Raw genomic sequence first — 18,277 nt, 5'->3', positions numbered from 1 at the left:
TGAGAGATTGATTTGATGGTAACTTTGAGTCGTGTGTGGGGGTAGGAGTTGTAAATAGTTTTTAAGTTTTTAAGTTTTAAGCAAGGTGAAAAAAGTACACTTCTAAAGTCATTAGCTTATTATAATGTTTTATATTATACTTTTTGCTTGTGAAATAATGAATCGTTGCTTCCTCCAATCAATAATATGGCAAAAAGTAATTGTTTTTGTCACAGTTCACCATTCTGCGGGTGCGAGTCTAGGGGCTGAATGCTGTTAGACTAACCTGGATGGGGTTCAGTGGGTTTAAACTAATCTGGATGAGGCTGGCTAGGGTGAAACTGACCTGGAAGTTGTGGATGGGGTTGGGCGTGGGAAGCCAGGTGGAGCGAGGGTTCTCCTGGGAGCGGAAGGGCCCGTTGAAGGCCTGGGTGATGGCGCTCAGGTTGAAGGCACACACCGCGGACGCTGCTATACTGTTGCTTTAGAGAGAGATCGACAGGGCAGGAGAGAGAGAGACAGATAGGCAAGGGAGGGAGAGAGGGTAAAGAGGATGGTATTATTTCAACAATATTCATAACAGTTAAATGTGAAGCCGTATCAGAAATCAGCCGTGTCTGGCTGTGTAATAAAACAAATCCGTTGTGTTCCATCCTCTTTATGGGAATCCAATCATTTATACCTGCACTAAACAGCTGCTACATTGCAGGCTTGCTTTGGCTGGAGGCTAGGCTATACTATCAGCGCTGCACAGTGAATGGATGGTATTAAGCTGGGGATATGGGAGGCAGAATTGCACAGATTATGTGTGCAAACACCCAAACACACACACACACAGCTACCTCACAGGTGTCACATACGAGAGTAAACCCCAGCTAAACTGGCAGTGTGGGTAAAGTTATTATCGTGAGGCTATTCTGTGCTGCTCGGGCCTGTAATGTGCTGTAAGGTAATGAGTTTCTTAACTGCCTGCTAGGCCCCGGCTGCTTTTTGCCCTCCCGTACACCCGGCTCTGCACTCATCAGACTTTTACTGCACAATCAACTGTCTGCTGCCTCGGCATGGCTTCAGGACGCTGATAAACCAGCTAGAAGAGACTGACTGATAACACAATGGGCAGAGAGAGAGAGAGAAAGAGAGACAGAGAGAAACAGAGAGAAAGAAACAGCGAGAGACAGAGAAAGAGAGAGAGAGAAAGACAGACTATTGTGAGACATTTCAGGATCCTGGGGATGAAACCTGGAGAGTAAATCAGTGAAGGCTGGTGATTTAAAAGGTTGAGGTGGACAAGGCTCGGTAAAATGCTTGGTAAATAGAAGGATGAAGGGTTATGGCCTAAATGTATTGCTTTCTGTTAAGCCTACTGTACTCAAGACTAACCTACTTTTTTAAGGAAAAAACTGTGAAGGATGTTTCTAACACCTGCTCTAGATGTCTGTGATGAGCGCCTTTGTTGGTTTTTCCTTTGAACACTACCTTCCTGGAGATCCCGTTCAGTAATGCAAGAAAACTAATGTGCTCTGTCAGTTCTGCAGGGTGGCAGAGCACTGCGCAGCTCCAAGATGAGCTCCGGCTAAACAACGGGGGAAGCGGAACAGGTGGCTCATTGACTGACTAGCAGGCTGAGGAGGACAAGAGCCTCCAGACTTGAGCAAAAGGTTTTTTGTTTTTTTTCTTTTCAATGGTGGCAGCGAGAGCGACAGAGAGACAGAGACGGAGAGTGTGTGAGGCAGAGTGAGCGCTGTGGCGAGCCGGCGGTAACCGAACTCCAAATGGAAGGAAACCACAGGCAAATGAGCTGAAATAACCGAGCCGCAGCCACAACCACATTTTCACACACACACGTGCACACACACACAAACACATAGTTTGACATAATAGGGAGCTAAACTGGTGGTTACTGTTTGTGGTTATAGCTACAGCTACCATTGAAGCCAAACCTGGCCTCTGAAAGCCTGACACCGTCCAGATTATATCAGATCTACTTAGAGAGTTTACGCCAGCGAGTTGCCGCACATAATGCCAAGAGAACAGAGCGAAGGGGACGATTCAAAAGAATTAATTCTATCACACTAATAGATGCAACCCGTATGTTTGGAGCCTGTTTAAAAGCCGGGGAAAGTGATTGAAAAGCTGTTTGACATCTGGTATGCTGTTTGCTGCGGCTGCTCTGCCACTCTCTGCGGCCCAGCACCATGATGATCACTTTCATTATGAGTGAAAGGTTAGCCAGCTACTTCAAGTGATTCATCTCATCCCAACAGCCTATTCCTGTCATCCCCCTCTTGCCCTGGAATGCTTCTCAATTTCATGTTTCATTTTAGAGACTCCATTCCTGTCCCCTTTATCTCCATCTCTTAATCTCTCCCTCCCTCTCTCTTTTGCTGTAATATGAGCTAATTTCTTCACACCTTTTTATCAGGCCTTCATATCCCATAAGGCTTTCTCAGCGAGACACGTCTTTAGCGCTGCATGCGCTCAGCGGGTCCCTCCGGTCAGGCGACGGGGTCTTATAATCTTATCCAGCGTGTCGCTGTGTGTCTTTTATGTTAAGGATGAGTGATGAGAAGAGCGAGAGCAAGGGAATGAGGGTCGATAGAGAGAGAGAAAAGACAGCGGGACCTTGGGAGGAGGCTCGCTCTCCCTCTTTCCTGTCTTCCTCTTTTCTCCCTCTCTCTAATAGATACTCTCTCTTTTTCTATTGCTTTCTCTTGCGCCAGAGGCTATGTGCAGAGATCAGGGAATAGAGACGGGCCGCTAATCATCAGTCACACTGCCCTTCATGTTCTCCACACAGCCTGCCAATCAGCCTGCCAATCAGCCAGCCAATCAGCCAGCCAGCCAGTGCTGCAGATGACAGGGCAGTTTCCCCATAAGTGGGTCAGATGCCCGGCTCAGCTCAGGCCCAGGGAGTGGTATTGAGGCAGTGAACTCCTCACCCCTCCTGGGTGAGAGCCTGGTTGCATCACTCTGCAAGGCACAATCTGTACAGATCATTGCACCAGTGAGTGTATCTGATAAATGCAAGAGGATGTTATGTCTCTCACTAGATGTCCTATCTTGTAGGCTGGATGCTGATGCAGCTACTGGTGCATGTTTTCAAGCAGACAGGCACACATACACAGATGTATGCGCTCACAAAAGTATACATTTGCACTTACACACACACACATACATGGACACACGCACGCATGCACACACACACTCAGACAGACAAATGCACACACTCATATTCACTCACATCAGCACAGAGTGGGTGCAGTGGAGGCCACCTGAAACCCCACGTTTTTAGCTAATGCATCTAACCTCCTTTCATACGAAAAAAGAACAGCTAAAACTACATTAAGGCCAATGTTTCAACCTCAGTGAATACCTGCATCACAGCAGAAACAGAAAAGGGCCCACTCAGCAGAGCTGCATGGCTGCAGGGACCAGAAATTGAACCTAAGCTGCCAGGATTATCCATATTTTTATACTGCACAACAATACGCCAGCAAAAGCAACAGCTTTGGCCTGAAACAGTCACATTCTTGCCACAGCCAGAGTCAGCAATGCCTCCACAAAACAATAAAACAATACTGCCGGTTCAATAGGTTGCACAAAAAGCCAGGTGGTTTTCAGCTATTGTGAAGAAGTGCACAGTTCACTAATGGTTATGGCTATGTAAACCCTTTGAGGGACTGGATTTAATTGGACTCTAAGTATTGTCTGAGTCCACCGCAGATTCAAAGCTTGATTTTCACCATGTTGATTTTGTGCAAATAGGCTCTAAGTGAGTAAAATCAAAGACAATGACTTGTCCTGGTCAAGTGAAGCCAAACAAACTGCGAGTAGTGTGTTTAAAGCATAATGTGCTGTGTACAAACGTTTGGCATTTACTTCACTGTAGAGCTTTATGTACCTCCAGCTCTGCTCTCCAATACACACACACAGGGCCAACGTAATGTCCAACAGTAGAACCCAAAAAGCAACTGAACCAAGTTATTTAAATATTCACACTGCAAGGGGACCTGCCTATCCCATTTTCCCATTATCCATTGGAACTGTACTTACGAATAAGAAGTATCTACTGTAAAATCGACTATTATAACTGAAATGACATAACTGTTTAATCACAGCTATAAAGTCATGTGTAACTGCAGTGTGAGTGCTATTGTGTTGAAAGTTGTTTTAATCATTTTTTGAGCTCCACTGTTGGAGATTGTGTTTGCCCTCTGGGTGTGTATTGGACAGCAGTGCTCCCAGTATGTAAATCAGTACAGAGAAGTAAGTGACGACATTTTAATCACAATCAATCGTCATGATGGCATGGCAAGAAACTAGGAAAATAAGGCCCAAGTTTAAAATTTATCCTCTAATTTAAGTAATTTCTGTGAAATTGATAAAAAAAAACACTGGTACACTAGTAGCGTATTCTGTCACATTGTATTCAGAGCAGGCTCAGTCTACCACTGGGGGCCCGCAGTTCATTTCAAGGTGGATTTGATGTCAGAGAGTTGATATGATGTGAAGAGCAAGTTGTGTAAAATCTGAAATATTGTAGAAAGTTACGGGGCTCGCTTCACATGGCTGCCCGGCATATCATTTATCACCCATGTCAAATCTGATCCTACTTGGAGTCTATCACATATTTTCCATGAATATAAAGGGTTTCAGAATTCCTAGGTGTTTTGTGTGTGTCTTTGTTTGCTGTGCGTATGCCAAGCTGCACATAGTGTGTTTCCAGAGAGTTTGTGCATTCATGCGTGAACATGTGAACAAGTTTGAGGATAACGGCTGACAATAAGGCTCCTTATGCTGCCCTTCCCCTCCCAGATCTAACACCCTCCAAGAGCTGCTGAAGTGGAAGCGGGTTCAGTTTTGCGGTGAACTCGCCCAGAGATAGATGAGGCAAGCTCATCATTAGTGACTGATGGCAGGTTAGCCACCTCAGCGGGAGAATCTCTCCCGCTGTCGAGCCGCAGCGCTCTGAGCCCGTGACAGAAGGACCCTGCCAATAAGGGCCTGGACTTAATTAAAAGGCCTGGTCGTGCTCTGAGGTCTTAAGTGTCCCTACTCTGACGGAATGCTAAAGCTTGACATGACTGCTGGACAGGATGTGCTACCTGGGGCACGTCTCAATAAAATTACAGTAGAGTCACATCCTTCCTTCCCTCGTCTCTCGCTTCTCTCCTCAGTCGTCTGAAGACAGCAGGACGGGCGAAAGCGATACGCAGGATGCAAGCCTAGCCCTTAATGGAATATCGTACGACATAAAGGGAAGGGAACAGAGAGAGGAAGGCTCTCAACACTATTGAGACCTAGCCCAGATCGTGAACAGACAGAGGGGATAAATACTCAGTTCCAACTCTCTCCGTTCTGTTTTATGGCTCCAAACTCCTGGGAGCAGCTGTGAGCCTGTTCAATTTAGGCCAGACAGATGGAGACAGTGTTTGTGGTGATTGCATTACCATATCCAACCCCGATGGGGGGACGGGTTTGGAGGCGGGACTGGGGGTTTGGTTCAGAGAGGGGCAAGAAGGACGCATCCGAGGAATACAGACAAAAGCTTGGAGATCACTGACTTTTTCTCATTACCTCTTCCTCTAGCTCTCTCTCTCGCTCTCTCTCTCGCTCTGTCCCTGTCTCTATCTCCTGTTCGTTCTCTCTCTACCCCTGTGGCTCTTCCTTTCCTTTTCTCTCTCTCTCTACCATCCCCCCCCCCCCCCCCCTCTCTCACTCTCTCTCGCTAAAGATGGCTGCAGGCTGGTGGAAAGCAGCCATGTGGTGGCAACTGCTGGCAGCTTAACAGGTGAGAGAGCAGAAGGTGAAAGGCAGGATTCAACTTCTCCCTTGACAGAACACAGAATACATCTGAATACCAACGACCATGCTTGCCGACAGACACACACTCATACACACACACACACAAACACACACGCAAACACACAGTCAAATAGAGCATCACTCTGCCACACTAGCAGTGTTCATTGTGACAGCATCTATACAGGTTTTTACACTGACAATCTGCTTTAAATCAGAATTCATGTAGAGTCTTAATACCTGTGATCTTTGACAATCCAGACTTAATTCATAAGCTTGAACAGGTTACTCACTAAGACTGCTAAATAGCTAAACACAAGAGGTTAGGGCTGACAGCACCTGCTTTTGTAACACTGTAATTATGCAATCAAGAGACAGTGTCAGCGACTGTCAAAGGTTCAAGCCAAGGCTCTTTGGCTTTTAGTTTTTGGAGAGGATTGCTCATGTTCACAAATACTGACTGAACTGTCTAAGGTCATAGGAACAATTTGAAAACTAAACTTCTCCCTCTAAATGCTTCTCATGCTAATCTGAGCATACAGCATTCCCCCCCGGGCGCTAAACTCCAGCTCGCAATACCTCATCTCTCTCCTCTTCGGCTGTCTCGTTCTCCACTCTTTAACTTTCCCATTATATCCAGCGTACATTAGGGCGGTGCAATTACACTTTTACTGAACATAAAAAAAAACATAACAGGGTCCCCAAATGAGTCAGTCGTGTGTAGAGCCAGCCTGGCTCAGGCTGCCTGCATCCATGCTGATCATTAGTAGCAGCAGGGAGCACTAAACTCTGGAAAACTCTACTTCTGTCTCTTTGGCTCTCTGTCTCTTTCTCTCTCCACAGATAGGTAGGAAAGTGTTGGAGTAGCAAAACTTGTGTCACGATGATTTTTGAGGGCTAATGAAAAGAACTGCAAGTCGAGTTGAAGTGTTTTGGGTTGTGTGTGTGTGTGTGTGTGTGTGTGAGAGTGTGTCACTGTTTCCCCCCATAATTCATTCATGTCTGTGTTGAAAGGCATCTTCACTGCGGTTGCAGCTCTTTTTGTTGGTGTTGCTCATCCCACCTATTCAATAGTGGGGGCAATGTTGGGTGGTAACCCTTTAATTACTAATGCATTACAGTAATATTACTTTTTCCAGTAACAAATCACTATTTCAATTTCAGATAATATGAAAGTAATAAAATAAGCCAGTGCTTTTGTTATCACTCCCTCTAAATAGCAGACTGAAGATGAATTATCCCAAAACTATTTCCCACCCCCGTCACTGATTATTTTCCTTTCACACTGAGTTATTAGATGAAATGGCAGAAAAGTTTACTTTCTCTGTGTGGGAGTATTCCCTTTACTTCATTTAGCAAAAGGCTAAAAAAAAAGGCAAAAACATTGGACATGGATGCTGTATTGGGTTACCATGATCGTTGAGTTGAATGATTTTAATTTTTTTAAGGTAAGAGAAGATGCAATCACCAATTTGGGGAGTGTAAAGGAAAAATAATCTAACAAGTAGTATAATGAATTGCATCACTCACACATTAGTAGTGAATATGCCATAGATGAGGTCTTGCTCCGGCAGGTAGAAGGTGCTCTGCAGCTCGTTGTAGTAGAAGGGGATCTCCCCGGAGCGCGAGCAGTTGAGCCTCGCCTTCATGAACGTCGTCCAAGTGTCCTCCAGGAGGAATCGCCCGCCGATGTCGTTCTTGCAGACTCGCGCCACCCGGGAGTAGACCGTCTTGCCGCAGTCGTGCTCCACGGCGTTTTCCCTCAGGAAGAAGAAGGTAAACAAGCCGATGTCGTAGGCCGAGATGAAGTGGGGCTCTGCCGGGGAGAGGAGGACAGGATCATTGCACGGTCACTCTAGGGAAACAGGAATATTTGCTACATTTATCTTCTAGGTGCTGTGGCTTTGACTTTTGCACTCCGTACTATTGATTGCACTAAACAGTCGTTGCGCTCCTTGTTCTGCAAAAGAGCATTCAGCTTTGCCTGAATGTCAAATGTATAAATGAGAGGAGGAGGTAGAGTCGGAGCAGGAGAGGAGAAGATAAAAAATGGTTAGATCATAAATCCATCTGATGTTTTGATAGTAAATCCATGGAGCTATGTCTGTTTGACTGGAGTTCTGTGCCTTTTTTATTGCTATGTGTGACAGAGCACATGATTAATGGCCCTCCCTACCAGGCCGGTTATCAGGTAAAGCAGATTGAATAACAGTTTGAACGGGACGCCAATGTCACCCATTGTCAACACATGACTCATCATAGAATACTAATCTGTTGCTGTACGCGTGCAAGGGTACAGAACACATATTTCAAACACAGAACTTGTATATCCATGGTTATATCATGTTAGTCTGGCATCCAACACACATCAAGGCTGACTAAACATCTACTATATTGATCTACAACATATTTAGGAAGTTTCTTATGTGTGCAGGTTCATGTGAAAAATCTTTGTATCCATCCAGCAAGTAAACATATGTGACAATACAGATTACAGGGTGGCAGTATCATTAAGGCATCATTATGGCTACCTATACATATTTTCAAATAGCACAGTGGTTCTCATATCACTCCACACGCAACTTATCTTTACCAACATCAAGAGCTGAGTTTCAGTTTCAAATGAACATGATGCTGCTGTTTTGACACTGAGCTGACTGTGGCTTTATCAGAGTGAGGTTTTCTGCTGTTGTGTTTTCCACTTACAGGGAGGCATTACTCACATGTACAGAAACGATGAAACAGAGAAAATACACTACTGCGGCTGTCGCTTCTGTTTTCCACTGGGACCCATTTATCGTAAGTGATACCACACACACACATGCTGGAGACGCACACTCACACACTCGCACACCAAATGGAAGTGCAAACCTGAATTCGCACTAATGCGTGCACACCCGCACCCACACACATACACACAGATATTAACCTAAAAAAAAAAAATAATAATAGAAAAATAACAGGAACAGGCACTCACACACACACACACACACACACACACACACACACACACACAGTGGGGATGACCTATGAACAGCCGTGATATAAGGTGCCTCAGGGGCTAGTGGGGCCGTTTATAAAAGAATAAGATTTGGAGACGGGCCGCGCAGGGCTGGAAACGCTGTCCGCAGCTACAGCAGCCCCCTAATTCCATTTCACAGCTGTGATAAAAACTACCAGTGGTTGGACTGGCCACAGATGAAGGAACTTGTGGTGGAATAAAACCATTTCTACCCCCATAACAACAAAAACACAATCAGCCGAGCGACTGTTCCAGCCTTCTGAACCTATAACTGGCTGTCATATTATCTGGGATATTGCACACAGCTAGAGCGTTGGCTGGTAGAGGTGCAGCCAGTACAGATGTCGCCTCACCCTCATTTTTTTATCACCATTTATCCTGCATGAAACAACAGTGTTGCAGGGGAACAAGCGTGTAAAAAGTGGGACTTTATCATTTAATCCTGGATCTGCGTTTATAATCTAAGGCTTGATGAATAAGTGGCATTAAACAAAATAGAACCGCACATAAACTGAGCCGAACTGCACGGTGCAAACCCAGCGCATTCATAATTATTATTATGCATGACACCCAAAGCTATCATTTATTATTTAAATTCACCTGAGAAAAAAAATTACTTGTCAAACAAATCACTTGCTGACAAATGGTAGGTAATGCACTTTCTAATGCAGCCAGTTAATTGGTGCTAACAAGCATGCAGATGAGAGAGTGAGAGTGGTGTCATGGCCATTGGGTCATTGACAATTACTATAGCGGAGGCTGAAGAGACAGCCATCATAATGTATTAGTACTGGTTTCCCTATAGCTAAAGGGCATGTGAAGGAGCTAATGGTGTCTGTGTGTGTATGTGTATGTGTGTATGTGCGGATACATGCATATATATACAGTAGGTGCCTGAGCTACCATGTGGATGCAGGCAGGCGTCCTTGTGTGTGTGTGTGTGTGTGTGTGTGTGTGTGCATACCTGTGTTTGTGCATACGTGCGTGTCAACAAAGGGCGGGTCGAACTGACAGTTTCTGCATAATATTATTGAAGCTGCGTGGGTGCGAATGTGACAGTCTTTTTTTCCAGCACCCTGCTGACTGGTAAACAGATTGTTCAATCTAGCAGGCTGGCTGGGGGCTGGAGGGGTGACGCTGCTAACGACAAGAACGCGCCGAGCTCTGGATCAAACACTGTTATATAGAACTGGGACGGCTATTTGATGCACAGAGACTGAGACTGTGCAGGAATGAGTGCGTGTGCAAGTGGAGTGAAAAAGCACTCGCTGTGGCGATATTATTGTTACTCTGTATGCCGATGCACCCTTCTGAATTGAACTGAGAGAAGAGAGTCAGAGAGAGAGAATGACAGAAATATAAATATATTGTTACATATACTGTCATTTCTATAGGAGATAGAGAGAAGCGTGCAGAGATTGCTCTATATTATTCCACAGTCGATTTCATATCTTCCTCACTTCATTCAGATGCATGATGTGAAACAGTTGGTCAGCACTTGGCAGGCTGCCAATCCAATAAAGGAACAGATTGATTAGATCCAGGACCCCCCCCCCCTGTCTGTGGGTCCCCCTGAACTGGAGAGGCTTAGCGCTGGAAATGAGATTTTCATTCACACCCTGAATCCACTGGGAACAGTGCTCCATAACCCTGGCAGAATCAGCCATGAAGCAAAGTAGGTTTTGTCTGTGATGGCATGAGCCTGTGTGTGTGCGTGTGTGCGCGTGTGTGTGTGTGGAGGCAAGAGTGGAGTGCAACATGTGTGTTTGACTGTGTGTGTGTGTATGTGTGTGTGTGTGTGTGTGTGGACGCAAGAGTGGAGTGCAACATTTGTGTTTGACTGTGTGTGTGTGTGTGTGTGTGTCTGCAGCCAGCTGCGATTATGCTGATGAGCACACTATTGACTCTGCTACTCTTTCCCTCTCCTATCTCTCTCTCTTTCTGTGTGTGTGTGTGTGTGTCTCCCTCTCACACATACATACGCACACACACAGCTCAGCCACACTTGGAAGCACACGCTTGCATGAAATCTGCATGCAAGCACATACACACACACACACGCGCACACACTCACTCACAGACACAGGCAGGCTGGCCCTGCATGGTGTGAAGCATGCTGTGTGTTGTAATTTCACCCTCCCCCTGCCGTGAGGAATAATTACATCGCTCACTGACTCCTCAGTCTATCTACTCTGCCTCTCCCGCATCCTCATTCTCCTCCCTGCCCCTCACACTTCTCTCATCCCCCCCCCCCCCCCCCCACACACACACACACACACACACACACACACATATCCATTCCTACATTCCCTTCACCCAACTTTTCCACAAACTACTTCCAATCTTACTCTCCCTGCTTTGGGAAGCCCTGCATCCCTCTTCCTCCTCCTGGCCGGTGCCTTCATGAATCCATGAATCAAAGCATGTCTGCATATGAATTACAGTACATGACACCATTATCCTGTGAAACGTCCATCTGCATTTCTGCTGGAGTCAGGATGTTATGTGGATGGATTTCTGCTGTGGTGTGTTCAGAGCAAAGGCACAGCATCAGCAGCAGGGAGATTATTGACACCTTAAGGAACACTGACTGAGGCAGGATTGACAACGTTTCATCTCTGGCATTCCCTAAATCCCGCCAATCCCTAACCCATATAGCGGAGGTGTTCCGTACGCAACTTCAGGTCCAAACGGTCTTTGTAATCCTTTGAAAACACCCGTCTAGGATTGATCTGCTTTGGCTGTAACAAGAGAGCCAATTGTGTTGGACCCAAAAGTGCAGACTTGGCCCATCTGCTGTTCCAGCCAAGCCTAGGAAAATGTTTAGTCAGTCAAGTAATGGCAGGAATTTTCAGTGATTATTTGACACAAGTCCTTAGCTTACAATTTAGCCTCATGTGGATTACTCAGAAATCCAAAGAGAGTTCAGACGCGATCAGATTACTAATCCTATTAGATTTCTCACGCTTGATACGAGACGGTGAGCCTGTGAAACAGTCACTGCACAAAGCTGTAACTCAAACCAGTGTACTCAAGCTCATTTCATTAGTATCTCCTCCTTACCTCACAATTTTAATCTGAAGTATTCAAAAAATGTGCAGGAAAATGGAAGAACCGCAAAATGACATAAGCAAAACTAACGACAAGAAATCCACAGCCTGAGCCTGCAGAAATCTTAAAGGAATAGATTACTTTAACCATGAATAATGGACAGCGGAAAATACAACATAGTGTTATATGTATAGTGCCGCCGTACCATTGAGCCATTTGGAGTTGTACTGGGCGGTGCGAAGCGGCGGCATGCCCCCCAGGCTGCGGTAGATGACGGGGTCGCGGCCGGAGAAGTCGATGACAGTGGCGGCGTACAGCTCGCCGCTCTCCGTCACCACCGCCGTGGAGTTGTGGCGCGGATCGTACGGGCAGCGCGCCACGCCGTTCACCCGCTCCAGCACGCTGCTCATGTTGCCCACCTGGAATGGACGGATACACAGATGGAGAGACAAAGGGAGAGAGCTTTTACACAATTTTACAAAGTAATGCTCCCTCCCTCTCTCTCTCTCTCTCTGCTCAAAGAGAGAGGCGGCATTATCGTCTGTTTGATGTTACAAGAGCCCAGGCCTTATCTTAACACCCCCCTCATCCACACTCTGTTCTCCCTCAGATTCAAAGATAACAGAGTGCATGCACACACGTACACAAATGCAGAGCGCGCACACACACACACACACGCACAGATACAGACACACACTTCCCCTTACCTCGCGAGTGATACAGAGAGGCTGGAAAGCATTGGTTCCGCAGGTCATGACCTCCGTCTTGTTCACCAGTAGGACTCTGATGTAGTTCTGACATTCAACCTACAGGGAGCGGTAAAGGGGAGAGGGTTAGGGAGGAAAAAAACAGAGAAGCTTTCAAAATGTTGCAGTATAGCAAAGTCAGCAGAGCGGAGCTGAGGTGGCGGGCAGGTTTGGCTGCACACACTCAGATGCATTGCTGGGAAGAACAATGGCCAATGTCCTCTGGTATCAGGTTGGCACCGGGACTGAAAAAAAGGCAATTCAATGCCTCTACCTTTCGCTCTCATAAGGCCATTGTTCCATAATATGGATGTTGGTTTGCAGCTGAATGGAAATCTATTTGTGAAATTGGGCTGAAACTGTAAACTGTGCCTAAAAGCCCTCAATTATGTGTTTCAATGAATGGAGTCAAATCTGTTTCAACAATGGAATGAAATGGGTTTATTGGTAATGAAACATTGTTTTCCTTAAGTATTATTTTCTAGGGGATCGTGCTGCTTCGTATTATGTGAAAGAATTGAGGTCATTGCAGTCACGCAGGTTTGAGAGAGAAGTGATTGCCTGCTTTTTGTGTTTAGTTTTGCCTCCCTCTCTTTCTAGGCACAGTTGGAGATAAAGATGACACGGCAATCAATCCTCACAAAGAAATTGAAATAAAAAAAGCTGATCTCAAGGTAAGTTATCAACCTTTTTTCGAGGAGAAGTCATCTCGACTGTCTTACTATCCAGCCCTAGACTGCCTCATGTAAACGTACGTGTGTGTGTGGGAGTGTTTTCTTTTTTGCCGTGTTCCTTCATGGCGAGAAAAAACAACTCTTGATTGAAGGGTCTGAAATAGCTGTTATATACAGAGGCCCTCCCATGAGGCCCATAGGGACCCCGATAACCGCCAGCAGATAGCAAGATGGCCTCTCTGCAAGCCGGGCAGCATTGACATGAAGTGTTGTAATTGGGGGCGCGATCGAGGTTACCTCTGTTTTTCCTTTGCTCTGACAGGACCTCCTGGTTTCCTCGTCCGGTGCCCACTCCGTCGCCTAGGAAACAAAAACAAAAAAAAAAAAGCCCAAAGGATGACAAAAAGGCCCAAAAGCAGTCAGCTGAGTCCTTCAGACGCTACAAAACAGTTACGCAACACTTGACTGTTGCTAATATTGTAGGCACGCACAAAAAGATGCATGAAAAGACGTTAACCTCATTGCTGTTTGTTTATTGTGTAAACATGGCGACCGGCGCGCCGGCCAAGAGCTTTGTTGAGGGTGGCGGGCAAGGTACCCAACTAGGCAGTTGAAGAGCTGAGGACGGCATTAGCATGTAAATGGCTTTCTCTCCATCTTCTTCTTTCTTCCTCTCTCTCTCTATGTCTCTCTCTCTCTCTCTTTTTCTCCATTCCTTTCGTCAAAGCGAAAAGTTTGCAGCACTCGCCTCCGCTCCGCCGCCCCCTTTTCCTCCTACTGGCCAATTATATTCCTCTTGATCGTCGTGTCTTGGGCTTAATTATGGATGCAGGCAGCAGCACTGCGAGGCTGTGCTGCAAACACACTCATGCATATACATATGCACATACACACACACACACACACACAGACACACACACACAGATACACACACACACACACACACACACTCCTTGGCTACCAGAGCGGCACTGGCTCTTGTTTAGAGGCTAGAGAGATGTCCCTCTCTCTCTCATGGGCATCACTTTGTGTTTAAGTCTCCCTCTCTAAAAATAACCCGCCCCTGAGAGAGAGAGAGGGAGAGGGAGGCTGGAACTGACACACATTGGCATGGCTTGGCATGGCTTGGCCTGTCCGAGGGGCCAGAGACCCCCCCCCCCCCCCCGTTATGTGTCCTCCTCCTCATTCTCCCCGGTCTCCTCCTTGCCTCTGATCTCCCTGCCCAAGTGGGAAGGTTGCTCGCTCAAGTAAAAGTCTGCCATTATAACATCGCTCTGTCTGATCCTCTATCTTTCTGTCTCTCCCTCTCTCTCTCTTTTCTCCAGTCCACCACCCAGGGGGATTATTGTCATGCACAATATCACCAAGCAGACCCACAATGGGGAATTATCTAGAGACTATGAATGACTATGGGGCAGTGGGACAATGTCATAACCCCAGAGCCAGTGTAGCCGGCCAACTGAGGCCAACCAAGAGTCAACACTGAACTGGGTCAGTGTTCCTTGTAGGACCCAAGGGGCACGCGCATGGAAGAGTCAAACAAACAGTAAACTTCAGGGAAAAACAAAAGCTGATTCACTCCGTATCTCATTTTACACGTTTCCCCAAACCATAAACAGTCTCAGACAATTTCATTTGGCTGGGAGAATTATTGTGAGCGTGGCTTCGTATTTGTCCCCCAGTGATATCACTCAAGTGCTCCGGATCCTCGTTTTGCTTTAATTAAAGCTCAATGGAATGGGCTAAATGAAAAAAAAAAAAAAGCATAGCCCCAAGACTCAGTGAGGGATGCTGCTGGGAAAATATAGTTTTCGAGTTAATAAGATTTTTTAGATACTTGATGCGGTGAATGTGGCTCTTTAGGAATTTAAATGAGAATAAAATGTTATAACCACATTTAATGAGAACTTAAGAGAATTGCAAAAATCATTCTGGGGACAAAATGGAGTTTAAATACATTGAATGATCCTTTAAGCTCAAGGTTCTCTCATATTTCATGCTAATGTGTGACGTTTTAGGTCAAGGAGATGTATATCAACTGCTTGCAGGAGTGGAAGTTCACGGATTTGGATGATTACTCTCTGCATAAATTCTGGCTAATGAGGAAAAAAAACCATTGCGCAAACCCAGACTGAACAGTACTATCCATAGACTAATGAGCTAGTCACATTTCCATCACCAGCACTTTGTCCTGGGATTTCTCCTATTGTTTTTATTGTATGGTCGTGTTCATAGACTGATTTTCTTCATTTGCTGATTGGACTGTGTGATTGATCATTCTGCCAGATTCCCTTTTTGTGCTTCGTTATGCCAAAGACTTCAGGGGAAATAATTCTTCCACATTTTGGGTGTCATCCTTGATTATTTTTGATGCACTGATCCTTGTGTTTTTGAGACTGACAGTGAAAGGAAGGGAAGGGAAGGGAAAGGAAAGGAAAGGACAGGAAATGAAATGAAATGAAAAGAAAGCTAAGGAAAGGAGAGGAAAGGAAAGGACAGGTAACGAAATGAAACGAAACGAAACAAAACGAAAAGAAACGAACTGAACTGAACTGAACTGAACTGAACTAAAATGAACTAAACTAAACTAAACTAAACTAAACAAAGCATGAAAACTGAAGAACCCCCCCTCCCACACACATGCACACGCAAACGCACACACACACACACACACACACACACACACACACTCTGTAACCACATATGAGCACAGGCTAGGAAGGGAGATTGAGACAAATTCATTAGTGCAATAAAGCTATGTTTAGCTCCTGGAGCCAGTAGAGTAAGTGGGCCCTGGCCCACATTGATAGTTACAGCTTATCTCCCTGTCTCCCACAGCAGCTCCCTTCAATTAACCTGCTTCAGACTGCACTGGAGGGAGGGGGGGGGGGGCGCAGTTATATTAAGTAAACTGTGATTAAATTGAAACTCAAAACACTGAGCGTGAAAGTCGACGGAGAAATAAAAATAGGAAAAGCAGCCAGTCTGGTGTGTTGGAGCCGGTCCAGTCGTGCGGCTCACGCTGTCGCTTAACTCTGCCCCTGACAGTCAACAACAAGCTCAAATCCCCTTCCCATGGGCACAGTGAACAACATGGCACCTGCCATTCTGACTGCAACCCCGCCCCCTCCAGAGACGTCCATCACTCCGCCTGTTCAAAATGAAAACACTGCTCCTCCACAGCCCCCTGCCTGTCAGCCCCTGACAGCCTGGCTCTGGCAGTGATGGGATGACGTCATGCTAAACACACACACACACACGCGCGCACACACACGCGCACACACACACACACACACACATGCACACACACTGGGTGATGGATGCCTTTGCGATGAATCATGGCTTGGGTCATTACCATGTTTTCGGCAGGGCCCCGTCTCCAAGGATCCCATCGGCTTAACCTCCTGACCTTCACCAGAACACAGAACCCCCCAATCCCCCTGTCCTCCCTCCCTCTCCCTCTCTCTCTCTCTCTCTCCCTCCCTCTCTCACTCTCTCTCTTTCTCTGTGCCTATCTCTCCTCCTTCACACCACTTTGGAACAAAGCCATGCTCACACAGCGCCTGTGAGAATACCAATTCCGCCTCAACATCCTCTCCCTCAAAATACCCTCACACTATACCAAACCCTGAATGGCCTGCCTGCCATCAACAACATGAATAAAAGCAGTATAATGTGTGGGCAGCATGCAGGCCGTGTGTGTCAGAGCGGTAATGTTTGGGTGTTTATTTTCCCTCGACAAATGTCCTGATTACTAATAACGCAACATAACAAAGACAGCCAAGATGGAAAGAGAGAAATTAATGTTTTCTACCAAACTATGACACACATTCAGTGGATAAATAAAATACAAATTCTAAGGTTTCATGTGCACAAAACATACTTACACTGGCATGGCAGCTATATGGCAAAACAAACAAACAAAATGCTTAAAGTGTCATTTAAAACAAACCGTCCCTGATCCACAAAATGCCAGATAATGAAAGTAAAGTGTTGTCTACTTTTCTGTGACAGCAAGTTACAGCCCATATTTCATGCTGGAATATGGCCCAAGGCCCCCAGAACCTGTTTATTATTTGTGTCTGCCGCCTCAGATGCATTTCAGAGTTCATTTCCATCTATTAGCAAGGCCAACAACCATGTGCACTCCCTGCCATCAATCCCCCCTCCAAACTTAAGCCTGACACCCCATTCCTCCCAATTTTGCCACTTCTTAGACGCAATAAGAATATTGTGCCCCCGGCACCTTTCTTAAAGGAGGAGAGGAAAAAAATCATGAATTTTTCATAGCCAAATAAAATTGCAGAAAATACAATTAGCAGCAGGAAAGAGGATTCATCACTTTTACTGCAGAAAGATGGTGGTTGGGCTGGGAAATGAATTCTATTTTTACGAGAGAAAGAAAGAGGGAGAGATAGATAGCAGGAAATACTAATGAAGCGGAGGAAGGTTTTTGAGCAGTGGCGATAGGAAATGCGGCCGTTCCTTAAATGTGGCACTGTGTTGATAAGGCCGCCTCTCACTGACACATTGCTAACATCATTTGTGACAACTAATTATAACTGAATATTGTAAATAAATGTGTCAGGCAAGCAATGGCTATTTGAATAGGAGCAGCTTGAACAAGTGCCAGCTTTTGGCACTTGTTATGGTCAAGATAGATTTGTATACATACATCTTGGCACACAGCGCAACGGGTCTGGACACAAGAGGTGTGCATTCAAAGTAAGAAATGAAACCTGTCTGGATTAAAATACATTGAAACAGTCTACAGAAGTGCACATGTAAAGATGGTATTTAAAGTCTGAGATTCTGCCATAATCAATGCCTGGGTTTACATGGAGCCTAATATTTGATTAAAAATCTGAATAATAGCCCAATCAGAATAAAAATGCCTTATGTAATCACCTCAAATGGAATAGCCCATTCTAAATGAAATTTCACTGGGTATAAAAGGCTATAAACCTTATTCTGTTCCATAAGAGTGTATTAGTGGCTAATGG

General features: G+C 45.6%; 1 protein-coding gene across 2 annotated transcripts in view; it reads right to left on the bottom strand.

Annotated features, from left to right (window-relative positions):
• The window catches only part of sema5ba (sema domain, seven thrombospondin repeats (type 1 and type 1-like), transmembrane domain (TM) and short cytoplasmic domain, (semaphorin) 5Ba), a 117,873-nt gene that overhangs the window by 28,063 nt on the left and 71,533 nt on the right, over nucleotides 1–18,277 (bottom strand). For both annotated transcript variants that reach the window (XM_071538838.1, XM_071538839.1), the window contains exons 6-10: nucleotides 13,572–13,634; nucleotides 12,562–12,660; nucleotides 12,060–12,273; nucleotides 7,312–7,597; nucleotides 326–461 (exon numbers count right to left, since the gene is read on the bottom strand). In XM_071538838.1, coding sequence (XP_071394939.1) covers nucleotides 326–461; nucleotides 7,312–7,597; nucleotides 12,060–12,273; nucleotides 12,562–12,660; nucleotides 13,572–13,634 — 798 coding nt within the window. The remainder of the gene's footprint in view (nucleotides 1–325; nucleotides 462–7,311; nucleotides 7,598–12,059; nucleotides 12,274–12,561; nucleotides 12,661–13,571; nucleotides 13,635–18,277) is intronic.

This window comes from Centroberyx affinis, unplaced genomic scaffold (assembly GCF_046629955.1).
Source record: "Centroberyx affinis isolate AG114_WGS23_722 - 3 ecotype Tasmania unplaced genomic scaffold, CSIRO-AGI_Caff_v1 ptg003356l_1, whole genome shotgun sequence".
NCBI classification, from domain to species: Eukaryota; Metazoa; Chordata; class Actinopteri; order Beryciformes; family Berycidae; genus Centroberyx; species Centroberyx affinis.
This window is presented reverse-complemented; position numbering and strand designations above follow the sequence as displayed.